This window comes from Eptatretus burgeri, chromosome 7 (genome assembly GCF_056783735.1).
Source record: "Eptatretus burgeri isolate ZD-2024b chromosome 7, Ebu_testis_v1, whole genome shotgun sequence".
Classification (NCBI taxonomy): domain Eukaryota; kingdom Metazoa; phylum Chordata; class Myxini; order Myxiniformes; family Myxinidae; genus Eptatretus; species Eptatretus burgeri.
Genome location: NC_140967.1, coordinates 62,676,275 through 62,690,755, shown reverse-complemented (window position 1 = coordinate 62,690,755; position 14,481 = coordinate 62,676,275). Strand labels below are relative to the sequence as shown.

The 14,481-nt window shown below is 45.2% G+C and overlaps 1 protein-coding gene across 1 annotated transcript in view; it reads left to right on the top strand.

Moving 5' to 3' along the window:
- PDE9A (phosphodiesterase 9A) overlaps window positions 1-14,481 on the top strand; it is a 59,783-nt gene that overhangs the window by 41,464 nt on the left and 3,838 nt on the right. The window contains exon 16 of the mRNA XM_085888771.1: window positions 3,552-3,626. Within this exon, the coding sequence (XP_085744897.1) occupies window positions 3,552-3,626 (75 nt within the window). The remainder of the gene's footprint in view (window positions 1-3,551; window positions 3,627-14,481) is intronic.

The window sequence follows — 14,481 nt, the reverse complement described above, 5'->3', positions numbered from 1 at the left end:
GGGCTTTATACACTAGAAAGGAGGTGGTTACGAGGAGGTACAATAGAGATGTTTAAGAAAATGAAAGGTATCGATAAAATAAGTGCAGATGAATTATTCAACAGAGTAGACAGTGACAGAACCAGTGACAGGCCATAGCCTGAGAGTAAAGAATAGGAGAGTTAAGATGGTAGTAAGGTAGCGGTCTTTCACTCAGAGTACTTAACGCATGGAATGGTCTCCCTGGAAAGGTAGTGGCAGCAGAAAAAGGAGATAAATTTAAATTAGATTTAGATAGGTACCTGGAAGTTATAGAGATAGATGGGTATAGGGATGTTGATAAGACTTTTAGGTAGTTTGAGTATTGATGGGTGATTGTGAACGGAGAGCTGTTTGTGGGGGTCTTGTTGAGGGGGGTTGTGTGGTTGATGTGTGTTTTTAACCAAGTCCATGTCCCCTCTCCATGGGGAAGAAAAGAAAGGAAAAACAAGGACAAATGTGTCCAAGAGCAGCATCCTAAAGGTTTTGTCGGCTAAAAAACAAACAAACAAAAACAACAGCAACTTCCGATATTTTGTCACGTGCCTTGATTAAGCCAATAGCGAGACCCGTATTTACGTATTTACGTATTTATGAAATAAATAATGTATTTACGAATTTACAATACATTAAATGGAATAATCTTTAAATAGTAACGTGAACTTTTCGAAACTTTAAAGCAAATGTTCGAATATATTTAGAAGTTCATGATAGACGCTCTCAAAAGGCACCCTCAATGCGAGGATGTGTACAGGTGTTTAGTATTTAAGGAGATCCGGATCATGTATATAAAAGAGCTGAGTCCGAATGTAAAGGTTTTGTCTTCAGAAGAAGAAGAAGAACAACAACAACAACAACAACGCCGAGCGTTCTGAGAGCAGCGTTCACTACGCGAGACGCTGCTAAAAAAATGACAACAAAATAAAAAAAAATTTTCATTAATTAAAAACATTTTTTTTTCCCATTTTCTTTCTTGGGTTGGTGTGGTGTTCGTGCAGGCATGATGGGCTGAATGGCCTCCACCTGTGTTGGATTTCCTTGTCCTTGTTGTAAGGTGATCAGTGGGTCAGGTGTCAGTCAAAATTACATGGTTTGAGCGAGTTGGACAAAGTATAGAAACCCGAGACACAAACAAGGATGCAAGTCCTCATCGAGGACATAGCCCCCAACCATAAATGAAAAATGGGATGTGTTATTCTATTTACTTATTTACATGGAAATAAATAAATAAGTATGTCAGTCGTGGAGATGGTAAAGTGTACATGAATAATGACATACTTCAATTTGGAATGTAAGTCGGTCAATGGTATAAGGTATATAAATAAATAATTTTTTTGCAGTGGTACGTAGTAGGTCGTATAATGGTAAAAAGTATATAAATAAATAATTGCAGTGGATTGGAGGTATTGGGGATTGTAAAGTGTACATAAATAAATAATTATTCAAGGTGGTACTCCTTCTTCTTCATGCATATGGCAGCTTGGCTGCCAAGTAGGTATCATTTTATTGGGACACGACAATGCCACTGATGCTGTGCCCCCCTACCAGTGCACTGGTACTCATTTCACTGACCTCAGAAGGATGACAGGCTGAGTCAACCCCACCTGGTTTAAATCCAATGGGGCTCAAACTCAGGACCCTAAAGATCCCAAGCCAGCCACCCCAACCACAAAGCCAACACCAAGCTTAAGGTGGTATATTGGTAATGCTGATAGTTAAGTGCATATGAAAACATAAATAATTGAAGGTGGTATGTCGATAGCGGTGATAGTAAAGAGTGTATAAATAAATAGATAAATAATCAACAGTTGTGTGTTGGTCGTGGAGATGGTAAAGTGTATATAAATATATAATGTTTCCCAAAATCATGAAGAAAACACATGTGGAAAGCATTAAAGAATAAAACAATCTTGTATTTATTCTTTCAAATAATTGTCCCATGACTTTTGGCTTTGATCCTAAAATCATTTGCCATGCCTCATGCCAAAATAGTATTGCCTTCATGTGGCAAAATGAAATAAATGTGTCCAGTCATTTTCAAATCGAGGCTCTCTATTTGAATAGAGGCCATATCAGATATGGATAATGTTTGTCCATAACCAGAGAGAGAGGGGGAGATAGAGAGATAGAGAGATAGAGAGATAGAGAGATAGAGAGATAGAGAGATAGAGAGATAGAGAGATAGAGAGATAGAGAGATAGAGATAGAGATAGAGATAGAGATAGAGATAGAGATAGAGATAGAGATAGAGATAGAGATAGAGATAGAGATAGAGAGAGAGAGAGAGAGAGAGAGAGAGAGAGAGAGAGAGAGAGAGAGAGAGAGAGAGAGAGAGAGAGAGAGAGAGAGAGAGAGAGAGAGAGAGAGAGAGAGAGATAGAGATATATTATCCATATGATCCGTATCATCCGTGTCGAGTAAAAACAAGCACAAGTCGAGAGTTGGCAAATTCCATGAGCATTCAAAGCTCTCAGATATTTTGTGACAAAGTGTAACAACCAGGCATCCAGCAGTAGCACAACTAGCTCAGGGTGTGTTCATTTACCAAGTAGCTAGCTAGCACTTGCCAAGCCAGTTGTTCCTTATCAACGGTTTTGAATAGAGTGCTTGCTTGAGTGCTTTACCCACTTGGTGAGTGCTCTACAAGAAACTTGGTAACTGAACACACCCCCAGAGTCCTTCCACCTGAACTGAGTGAAGCACAGATCCAGCATAGGAGTATAGGATAGAGCTTGAACGTAACCTGGGCTCAACAGCTGCTCCACAGCAGATACACTTTCCAACCTTGCACCCTCACATTCAACATAATATTTGTCCATTCAATAATACCCAGCTTACGTTCTCTTAACACTTTGTCTTGCCACCTACTTTGGCACGCTAAATCAACAGCACTACCGACCATTAGCTCATCCATGAACAGGACAATCAGTGCCATTGTCTATTTGATCATCATTGGCCAGGCCAATAGGCTTCATCCAATGACAGAGCCATCTCCTGTGCACCTGCTTTAGGCAGCTCTTACTTCATCACCTTATTGTAGTAACATCCGTGCCCTGGCGCCTCAGTGCTAAAACAGAAGCTTGAAGCACACCCCTCCTTCACGTCTTGGGACATCCTAATGCACCTTTAACCGGTGCCCTGAATATTTACTCACCTCACCCTCTTAGGCGTGTGTCTCTGTTGGAAATAATTTAAATGCCCTCACAGGTTGATTCACATATTACACCCACAAAAATGGCACAATTCCACCCTCGAGGTGTTTCACATGTGAGAAGAAAACGACCGACAAAGACACCAGACTTCAACACTACCATCATAGTCGAGGTGTAAATCAAGCAATATTAAATTCAAACATATGGTCATACATCTCCCGAGCTCAGAATAATCATTAACTGATAACCATGGTTATCGACATTTTAAATACTCTAAAATTAATAGGCAGCAAAATGGTACTATCGACTCAAATGACTTTGCTTTTTACATACAGTTTATACCCTTAATCTTTGAACCATTTCACCATCCTTGACCCTTAGATCTTCCCTCAAATTGAGCCAGTGATGGTACAGCCCCTTCGAGATGCCTATGATTACTATATGAGTGAGCAACAGGTGAGTAGGTTAACCACATGATGGATATTTATGTTGTTACGGTTGTGTAAATTCACAGAACACCATTCAGGTTTCCCCAGAGGTCAGTTATTTCGGTAAGTGTGTGTTTCAGGTTAGATTTCCCCACCAATGTGTAACGGGATTGTTCGTGTGCCGGGCTGTGCATCTTTGAGGTAGTGTTATTCTTTTTACCTTCGCAAACTTTGTTGCGAAGGTTATGTTTTGATCGCTGTGTATTTATTTATTTATTTATTTGTGAATATGTGTTTGTTTGTTTGTTTGTTTGTTTGTTATTCGCATAACTCCAAAGGTATTGAACTGAATCGCAGCAAATTTGGTGGGATGATTGGTTATTATCCGAGGACCATTTGATTAGATTTTGGGAGCGATCGGGTCAAAGGTCAAGGTCATGAAAAGGTCAAAAATCGTCTTTTTACCATAGTGTGGTCAATTTGTATCCAATTTGCATGCAACTAATGCCAAAATGCTCAGAATTCAATGCCCCATCTTGTGATATGTGACATGACACAATGACGTAATAACCCTTATTAGCGGTTGGGAGTCAAAGGTCGGGGGGGGGTCACGACATTGCAAAATGTGCGGTTTTAGTCATAACACGGTCAATTCTTATCCGATTTGCATGAAACCAACACCAAAATGTTGACTGTTCTGTTCCCCACACTCTAATACCAATTACGAAATTAAGAGTACAAAGGTCAAGGTCGAGGTCATGAAAAGGTCAAAATGGTCATTTTGCCATAGTGCGGTCGATTTTTATCCAATTTGCATGTAACCAATGCCAAAATGTTGTGAATTCAATGCCCAATCTTGTGATATACGATATGACACAGGAAATTTAATGTTTTTAAGCCATCATAACACATATGGTATGGGATTAAATACCATCACAATCAACGGTTTCTGGGGGAGGGGGGGCAAAATGTAGCGTTGGCGAAGGTATGCGCTCTACTGAGTGCCCGTTCTAGTCTATCTTTATTTTAACAATAACAATAACAACAACAATAACAATAACAACAACCACAACAATGACAACCCACGGCCACGTTTGCCGGTGATCTCCAACACGGCCACATTTTGACGGTGATCTCTAACACGGCCACGTTTGACAGCAAGATCGGATCAAAATGGCGTTACCCTCTGAAAGAGCTGGTCAATCGAAAGTGAGAGGGGCGGAGCCAGCCAGGGGTGAATGGTCGAAGGTAAAAGAGCGAGCACCCCTGGACCCGAAAAAGAGCTGTGCTGGAACACCGAGAAGCGAGTTGGGCTGGGCCATTGGAGAGTCTGGAGTCTGGAGTCTGGAGTCAGAGTGGAGTTGGGAGAGCGCTCGAGTTTGTGCTGCGCTGGAGTTCATGGCTTGCGGTTGGCAGTGGGAGTGGAGAGACGCCCCGTTGAGAACTGGAGAGTTCGGAGTTCGGGCAGTTGGTTTGCTGGGTTTCGCCGGCGCAACCAGGAGGCCTGAGTCGAGACCCATTCACTCCTCCAGCGCGTCGTCGACTAGACCAGGCCGCAGAGGAGGCCGGACAACCAAGGGAGCCAGTCGGAGCTTGGGGGTCCGGGCACAGACACCGAGGGTCGCCGAACCAGGATCCAGTGAGTCACCACGAGGGTAGCCAGGCCGCCCGCTCGGTATCTCGGAGCCCCTTCGGTCATCCCGGCTCCAAGCAATTATAAAGGCTCACGAGCCCGGTTCTTTCTTTTTGGGGTTTTGGATGAAAGTCTGTGGTGCCTTGTCTACCTAAGATTAAGTGTATGCTTGTGTACATAACAATAGACATCCGCTGTAGGTTTTTGCTCGTGTCCTGTCCCATTCCCCCATTCATTGCATATGTGCGTTTAAAATAAATGTCCCCATTTTTATCTTGCCAAAACGAAGTTTTTGCAAGATATGTTAGTCAGCTTGTATGTTTTTTTATTTATTTATTTATTTTTGTCTGTAATCATGTATCGATCACTCTGCAGAGCACAGTTATCATTGGAAATTTTTGTAACTTTGCATATCAGAGTCCTATAGAGGTCCCTTTCAGCGCATTAAATTTTCAAGGTCAAGGTCAAAGGTCAAGGTCACTTTGTCGCAAATCAGGGGAGTCGACGAAACCCTTATTTTTTGAGTAATTTTGATCGGATCATCTTCAAACTTCATGGGAGTATAGTTCATGGTCTGGCGCTCAGCTGATTAATTTTTGGTGGCGATCGGCCTTGACCTTCATGGTTAGCGCTGGAGGTCGAAAGTTTTTGACCCCAAGGTCAAATTTTGAAATCTTAGATACCATATCGAGTAATACCTCATATGAAAGCGCTTGATAAGTGCTTTCCAGATCTGTCAAAAGTTTGATGCTATGACATCATTTGATGACGTCATGACAAAAAAAGGGATTTTTCATGAAAATTTTATTTCCTCAGTTCTCATCAAAATCTCTTGATATTTCATGTACAACGGTCCTGGAGAGATACCATTAACCGTACGAAAATATAAAGGTCAAAGGTCAAGGTCACAAAAAGGTCAAGCATCAAAGTCGACGAAACCCTTATTTTTTGAATAACTTTAATCGAATAAATAAGTCACTCATGTTCACATTTTGGCAAGATACTGGTCACCGTGGGGGTGACATTGGTTTATTTTAATGTTAACCTGCTCGTTGTGTCACTTTCTGCCATTGACTGCCATGATGCGTTCGGAATATTAGCTGGCTGAATATAAGCCGATAAAACATACATCTGGTCCGACGGGACTTGGCGATATAAAACTGCTCGGCAATTGCAAATGGAACGAGCTGCTTAAGCGGCTCGTTTTCATGCAGGTCCCGTCGAGGTATAAACTCCCGGCATTTCTGTCTGCGCGAATAATTAGGTACATCGACAATTCGGCGATCGACCCTGTAGCACGTGGACAGAAGTGTCGGCTGGTTTATGGTGTGTTAAAAACATCCGTATCTGGGTTTCGGCGTTGATCCGGAAGCTGCGACTAGATTTCCACGTTTGGTGGGCGTGCGCGGCCGCAATTGGTCTAAAGGCGGTCGTCCGCAACAATATCTACAACAATATGTTACATCTGATGAGTATGGTGACCCGGATTGGGGGAAAGGAGTCAATTATGAGTTAGGCCCACAGTTGCGCATCATTCTCTAAAGGCTGCATCTTGTGTCTCTGATCCAGTGCCTCCTTTAAGTGAGGGTAAGGTTCAAATCAGTGACCTATAACTACAAACTGTCACCCTGGTGTTTTGCAGAAAGCTATAAATTGTCACCCTGGTGTTTCACATACAGGGCGATGTATCAATGTATGTGCCGTCAACCTGGAGATTAAGCCTCGTCCGCCAGGACTGGTATTTGGTGGAAGTCAAAAATCCAAGATGTCTTTACCAGAGAGTAGGCGAGTTATCGCTGGCATCCTGAACTAAATACAAATTAATGAAAACAACGTTGTTGGGAAAACAACGGCAAATGACCCAGAGTAACCCTTGTCCTTGTGAAGAGACTGCAAAGGCAGTACCGACGCTATGGGATGACACATTGATAATTATGCAACATGGGGCATTCAAAATGTCCTACGAATGAGATAAAGCCCAGTACATGCCAATCCAGATGGTTCACAGAACACCCCCAATGAGCCGCAGTTTCGCCTGAATTTCGATATTGGCGTTTCACAGGTAGGGTTTGATTGGTTGTGCAAGCGGCTTATTTGATTGGCCGAGATGGCATAAAATGGAATAATATTTTGCCAAGTACTGCAAAAACTGGAGGTTTTTGGAAGTGTCAAGAAGGCAATTTGTGTTCAACAGTGTTCAAGTATATAATTCAATTGAAATGAAAGACAAATTTAAAGGCTGGAGGAAAAAAAAAACTGTAATCGGAAGTTGACGGACTTTTGAGTCGCTGTCTTTTACACCACTTTATTTCTTCTTCTTCTTCTTCTTCTTCTTCTTCTTCTTCTTCTTCTTCTTTCAGCTTGCTCCCATTAGGGGTCGCCACAGCGGATCAACCGTCTCCATTCGCTCTATCCTCCACATCTTCCAGTGACACTCCAACCATCCGCATGTCCGCCCTCACCGCATCCATTCACCTCTTCTTTGGCATTCCTCTTCTCCTGCCTGGCGGCTCCATCTTCAGCATCCTTCTCCCGATATACTCCGCTTCCCTCCTGCGCACATGTCCAAACCATCTCAATCATGCCTCTCTCACTTTGTCTCCAAACCGTCCTTCCTGCGTAGTCCCTCTAATTTACTCATTCCTTAACCTGTCCATCCTCGTCACTCCCAACGAGAATCGCAGCATCTTTAACTCTGCCACCTCCAGCACTGCTTCCTGTCGTTTTGTTAGTGCCACCGCCTCCAAACCATACAACATAGCTGGTCTCACTACCATCTTATATACTTTCCCCTTCACTCTTGCAGCTACCCTTCTGTCACAAATCACTCCTGCAACTCTTCTCCACCCACTCCATCCTGCCTGCACTCTCTTTTTCACTTCTCTCCCACACTTTCCGTTACTTTGGACAGTTGATCCCAAGTATTTAAACCCATCCACCTTCCCCACCTCAACTCCTTGCAACCGCACTATACCACCACCCTCCCTCTCATTTAAGCACATGTACTCCGTCTTACTCTGACTGACTATCATTCCCCCTCTCTCCAGTGTGTATCTCCACCTCTCAAGGCTCGCCTCAGCCTGCTCCCTACTCTCCCTACAGATCATGATGTCATCCGCGAACATCATAGTCCATGGAGACTCCAGTCTGATCTCGTCCGTCAACCTGTCCATCACCATTGCAAACAGGAAAGGGCTCAGAGTCGATCCTTGGTGCAATCCCACTTTTACCTTAAACCGGTCCGTCATTCCTACCGCACACCTCACCGCTGTCACACTGTCCTCATCCATATCCTGCACGATCCTCACATACTTCTCCACCACTCCTGACTTCCTCATACAATGCCACAACTCCTCTCTTGGCACCCTATCATAAGCTTTCTCTAAATCCACAAACACACAATGTAACTCCTTCTGGCCTTCCCTATACTTCTCCATCAACATTCTCAAAGCAAACATCGCATCAGTGGTGCTTTTTCCTGGCATAAACCCATATTGCTGCTCACAGATCATCACCTCTCCTCTCAACCAAGCTTCCACTACTCTTTCCCACAACTTCATGGTGTGGCTTAACAACTTTATCCCTTTGTTATTTCCACAGCTCTGCACATCACCCTTATTCTTGAAAATCGGAACCAGTACACTTAATCTCCACTCCTCCGGCATCCTCTCACTTTCCAAGACTTCATTAAACAATCTGGTTAACAATCCCACTGCCATCTCTCTTAAGCACTTCCATGCCTCCACTGGTATATCATCTGAGCCAACCGCCTTTCCACTTTTCATCCTCTTCATAGCAGTCCTCACTTCATCCTTACTGATCCACCCCACTTCCTCATTCACTATCTCCACCTCTTCCAACCTTCTCTCTCTCTCTCTCTCTCTCTCTCTCTCTCTCTCTCTCTCTCTCTCTCTCTCTCTCTCTCTCTCTCTCTCTCTCTCTCTCTCTCTCTCTCTCTATCTCTATCTCTATCTCTATCTCTATCTCTATCTCTATCTCTATCTCTATCTCTATCTCTATCTCTATCTCTATCTCTATCTCTATATCTATCTCTCTCTCTCTCTCTCTCTCTCTCTCTCTCTCTCTCTCTCTCTCTCTCTCTCTCTCTCTCTCTCTCTCTCTCTCTCTCTCTCTCTCTCTCTCTCTCTGTCTCTTCATTTATCAGCTCCTCAAAGTACTCCATCCACCTTCTTAACACACTCTCCTCGCTCGTCAGCACATTCGTATTTACGTCCTTTATCACCCTTACCTGCAGCACATCCTTCCCAGCTCGGTCCCTCTGTCTTGCCAATCGGTATAAATCCTTTTCCCCTTCTTTTGTATCCAACTCCTCTTACAGCTCGTCATATGCCTTTTTCTTAGCCTTTGCCACCTCTCTCTTTGGCTTTCGCCGCCACTCCCTTATACTCCTGCCTACTTTCTTCATCTCTCTGACTATCCCACTTCTTTTTCGCCAACCCCTTCTTCCTTATACTTTCCTGTACTTCCTCGTTCCACCACCAAGTCTCCTTATCTTCCTTCCTCTGTCGAGATGTCACATCAAGTACCTTCCTAGCTATCTCCCTCACCACTTCTGTTCTCGTTGCCCAATCATCCCTCCCATATTTACCACCATCCAACACCTGTCTCGCCTCGTCCCTAAATTTCACGCAACAGTCTTCCTCCTTCAGCCTCCACCACCTGGTCCTTGGTTCAGCCCTCACTCTCTTCCTCAACCTCACCTCCAAAATCATCCTACAGACCACCAATCGATGCTGTCGAGCTACACTCTCCCTTGCCACCACCTTACAGTCTCTCATCTCTTTCAGGTTGCATCTCCTGCTTAAGATGTAATCCACCTGTATGCACTTTCCTCCACTCTTGTACGTCACCCTGTGTTCCTTCTTCTTCTTGAAATACGTATTTAATACTGCCATTTCCATTACTTTTGCAAACTCTACCACCATTTGCCCTTCCACATTCCTCTCATTCAGACCGTACCTACCCATCACCTCCTCATCCTCTTTATTCCCTTCCCCAACATGCCCATTGAAATCTGCTCCAATCACCACTCTTTCATCCTTGGATACACTCACCACCACTTCATCTAACTCACTCCTGAAATCTTCTTTATATACTCCATCTCACACCCCATATGTGGGGCATATGCACTGATGACATTCATCATCACCCCTTAAATTTCCAACTTCACACTCATCACTCGGTCCGACACTCTCCTCACCTCCAATACCCTCTTGACATGCTCTTCCTTCAGGATTATCCCGACACCATTTCTCCTCCCATCCACACCATGGTAGAACAGTTTGAAACCACCTCCAATGCTCCTAGCCTTACTCTCCATTCACTTGGTCTCTTGTACACACAGTATGTCCACCTTTCTTCTCTCCATCATATCAGCCAACTCTCACCCTTTGCCAGTCATCGTCCCAACATTCAGAGTTCCAACTCTCACCTCCACACTTCTACCCTTCCCCCTCTCCCACTGCCTCCGGACTCACCTTCCCCCTCTCTTTCTCCTCCTTTGCCCAGCAGTAATACAATTTCCACTGGTACCCTGCTGACCACCGGTACCGGTGGCGGTCGTTGGTAACCCGGGCCTCGACCGATCCGGTATGGAAATGCTTTTTGTTGTCCACATAATGATTTGGCATCGGTTTTTACGCCGGATGCCCTTCCTGACGCAACCCTGGTCACCTCATACGACACACAGGGATTTGGTACACCTATTCTAACCGGGGCATACACCGGGCCCAGTACACTGGTACTCATTTCGCCGACCTCGGAAGGATGACAGGCTGAGTCAACCCCCTGGTGTTATACAACTTTTTATATATATATATATATATATATATATATATATATATATATATATATATATATATATATATATATATATATATATATATATATATTCTGTGGCCTAACTGGGCTTGAACTCAGGACCTTTTGGGTCGCAAGCTGCTGCTCTAACCACTGCGCCAACACCAGGTACACCACCTTATTTAACACCTTAAATTAATTATTTGTGCCTGTTGTTTGCATCCTTCATGACGTCCTACTATATTAAACAAAAGAGAGAATACATGTCCCCAACGGGTTCCAATGAATGTTTGTGGGATAAAAATGTGTTTGCGTTTAACGCATGCTCGAGCTGATACCAGAACCAAAATGAAGGAGAAGAAGAAAACTTTTTAACTTGCCATGTTTCGTTCGTTTCTCGGCTTTGCCTATTTCATATTATAAAATAACCTGATGTACATTCATGAAGCAAAAAGATGACTATGGCTGAAATTCATAGATAATACATCATGGTTATATACCTGGGATCATTCCAATTGCAACTGGGCCATGGACAAACACCCAGGCCTAAAACCTGAGGCCTGCCAATCTTTGCTGCTTCATGCAATGGTGGCGCATAATTTTATTGTGGTGGAGTCAGGCCAGCTGTCCAGCTAATGAATGTAAAGCATTGGGGATGATTCAGGGCAAGTGAACATCAACAAACCTCCAGCCATGGAGGTTTATTGATGATGTAACAAACCAACAGTAATTGAGCATTCTAAAATGAAGACACCATCAAAACAAGAGCGAGAATTGCTTTGCAATACATGTCTCCTACCGATGTGATATTTTCCAAGTCCAAAAAGGGCATAACTCTGTGAAAAATTGTTGAAACGCCCTGAAACTGGAACTTGTGTAACATATCATCAAGCCACGTACCAAGTTTCAGTTGAATTTGTTAAAGGGTATGGGGAAAAAAAGTCTGGAAAAACCACAGGTGAGATGGACAGAGGATGGATAGACAGCAGGGAAAACCTAGAGTCCCCTAATTGGTACCGGTTAAGCAATACCGGAGAGAGACCGGAAGGGGACAAATAAGGCAATTCGGCGGGATACCTGTACGCTGGAAGTAGGGGGGTGCTCCCCGGTGCGGCAGCTGCCAATGGTGGTCCGGCTCGGGGGCTCGTGCCCATGGAGGAACCCGCGTGGAGCAGTCGGAGTCCCCGGCAGAGATCAGGGTCGCGGACGGGACCCACTTCTCGACGTTGAATGCCCGGGAGACGGCGCGCAACTGACTTGTATTCCTGGCGGTGGCGGTGATGACGGAAGGGTCACGAAACCTCCTCTCTCTCTCATTACTCCACACAGCTCTCGCACTTCTCCTCTTTCTTCAGATGCGCCCCTCTCTTAAATACCCACGAAAGGGAACAAAAGAGCCTTTGTATGGGGCGGAGCTCCGTGAAGCACACACCACATTGTCTGCCTTGATTGGACAGGGTTCCACGGCATGCCCTTCCTGGGCGGGGTTTCGGGTTGGGAGAGCGAAGCGCTTGCTCAGTAGCAGGCTGGATAGTCCGCTGGATGTAGCGTTGGAGGATTTGTGGTTTCAAGATATTCGTTGAAGGGTTCGTTGGATGTAAAGATTTAATAACCGACTGAAAAGGACATCGCAATGCACACCTTTGATTCTCCCACTAGACAAAAGGAAATGACCTGTCTCACATGTAGTTAACGGCATAACTAACTTTTGGGACCTGTATGTTGAATGCAAATGGTTTCCAGATCCGTAACAATATATATCCATCCATCCATCGGGACCATATTCTGTGCAGAGCGTTGGTGCTGCCTAAGCAGTCTCCTTGGCTATTGGGCACAATCCTGGATGGGTCGCCACTCCGACACAGGATACCAGCAAGCTGGCACTCATTTTGCCGACCTTCGAAGGATGACAGGCAGAGTCAACCCCACCTGGTTTTAATTCAACAGCTGAGTGGGATTTGAACTCAGGATTCTCAGATCCCAAGCCCACCACCCTCACCATGGACCCAACACCAGGCATATACATATATGTACACATATATACATATACATAAGCCTGGCTTAGTGGTTAGGGTTGCGGCTTGGGATCCTAGGGTCCTGGGTTCAAGCCCCGTTGGACCGCTGAATTAATACACCAGGGGGTTGACTCAGCCTGTAATCCTTCCGAGGTTGGCAAAATGAGTACCAGTGTACTGGTAAGGGGGACACTGCATCAGCGGCATAGCTGCGTCCCAACCAATGATGCAACCAGCAGCCACAGGCTGCACTCGACAGAGAGAGACATACAGTATATATACATGTACATATATTGTTGTGGGCCAGGGGTCGGTGGCAATAAACAACCACCAGATGGAGCAATGGAGTCGTCTCCCACTGAACACCCGGAATTTATAGGTCGTCACCCCAGATAACTCCGGAGTCGACGGGTCACCTAAGAACCATGTACGCCAATACCTCGACCGTGTGGGGTAGGGTTAATTGCTGAATTTCAATATACCTAAGTACCCATGCAGTCTAGCTACCAGGGAAGCCACACCCTCAACCGACTTTGTCTGGACCGAGTCGCTGTTACTGATTCGGATCCGGCGTAACCGAGCAGGAGTTACCAAAGCCGCGCCGGTCCAAATGAACAACTTACGGCACGAACGGTCTTACTAGTCCTCAAACCCGCACCGTGCTGGGTCAATGGAAGAAAACACGGGCAACGAACAGGAACATTTAACAAGAGGGTTTATTTATAAGGGAGGGAGACACAGAGCAGCCTTAATCACGAATAAAGAAATGGTAATTTACAAGCAAAGGAAAGCACTAACACAATTCTACTTAACAGACTGGGTCCACGGACACACACACACACACCCAAAAAGAAACTGGACCCCATGGGTATATCTCGGTCAAGCCGGGCCGGGATACCGGTCCACTTCGTGCGGCCACACCGACTCCAAACCACTGGTGGGACTCGAACCCACGACCCGAAGTCCACGGCCCCGAACGAGACCAGTCAACCACAACCACCACTGTCTCAGACTGTCTGCAGTACGCTCACAGTCGCAACTATCGTCTGCAGAACCCTCGTTGACCAAGCCAATCGTCCCATTGACTGCTCACCACTCTGCCGTCGCCACGATCACCCGGTCTCTTCAAAAAACTGGTCCAGACCAAACCGATCTCCTCTTTTGGTGAGAGGGGCTTCTTCTCCTGGCCACTCATCTCCTGATTGGACGAGGGGTTCTCAGGTGACTCGTGGCGGCCTCCCGATTGGCTGGGGTGCATGGGTAGTGCTCGCCCTCCGCTCATTGGCTGGAGGAAATGCTCTCCTCCCCTCCTCGGAGAGAAGCTTCGACCCGAGACGACGAAAGCTCCGCCCACGTCCCCAGCCAAAAACACGTGCGTAATGGTGACCGGGTCGAGTCAGGGACGGTGGTGGTGT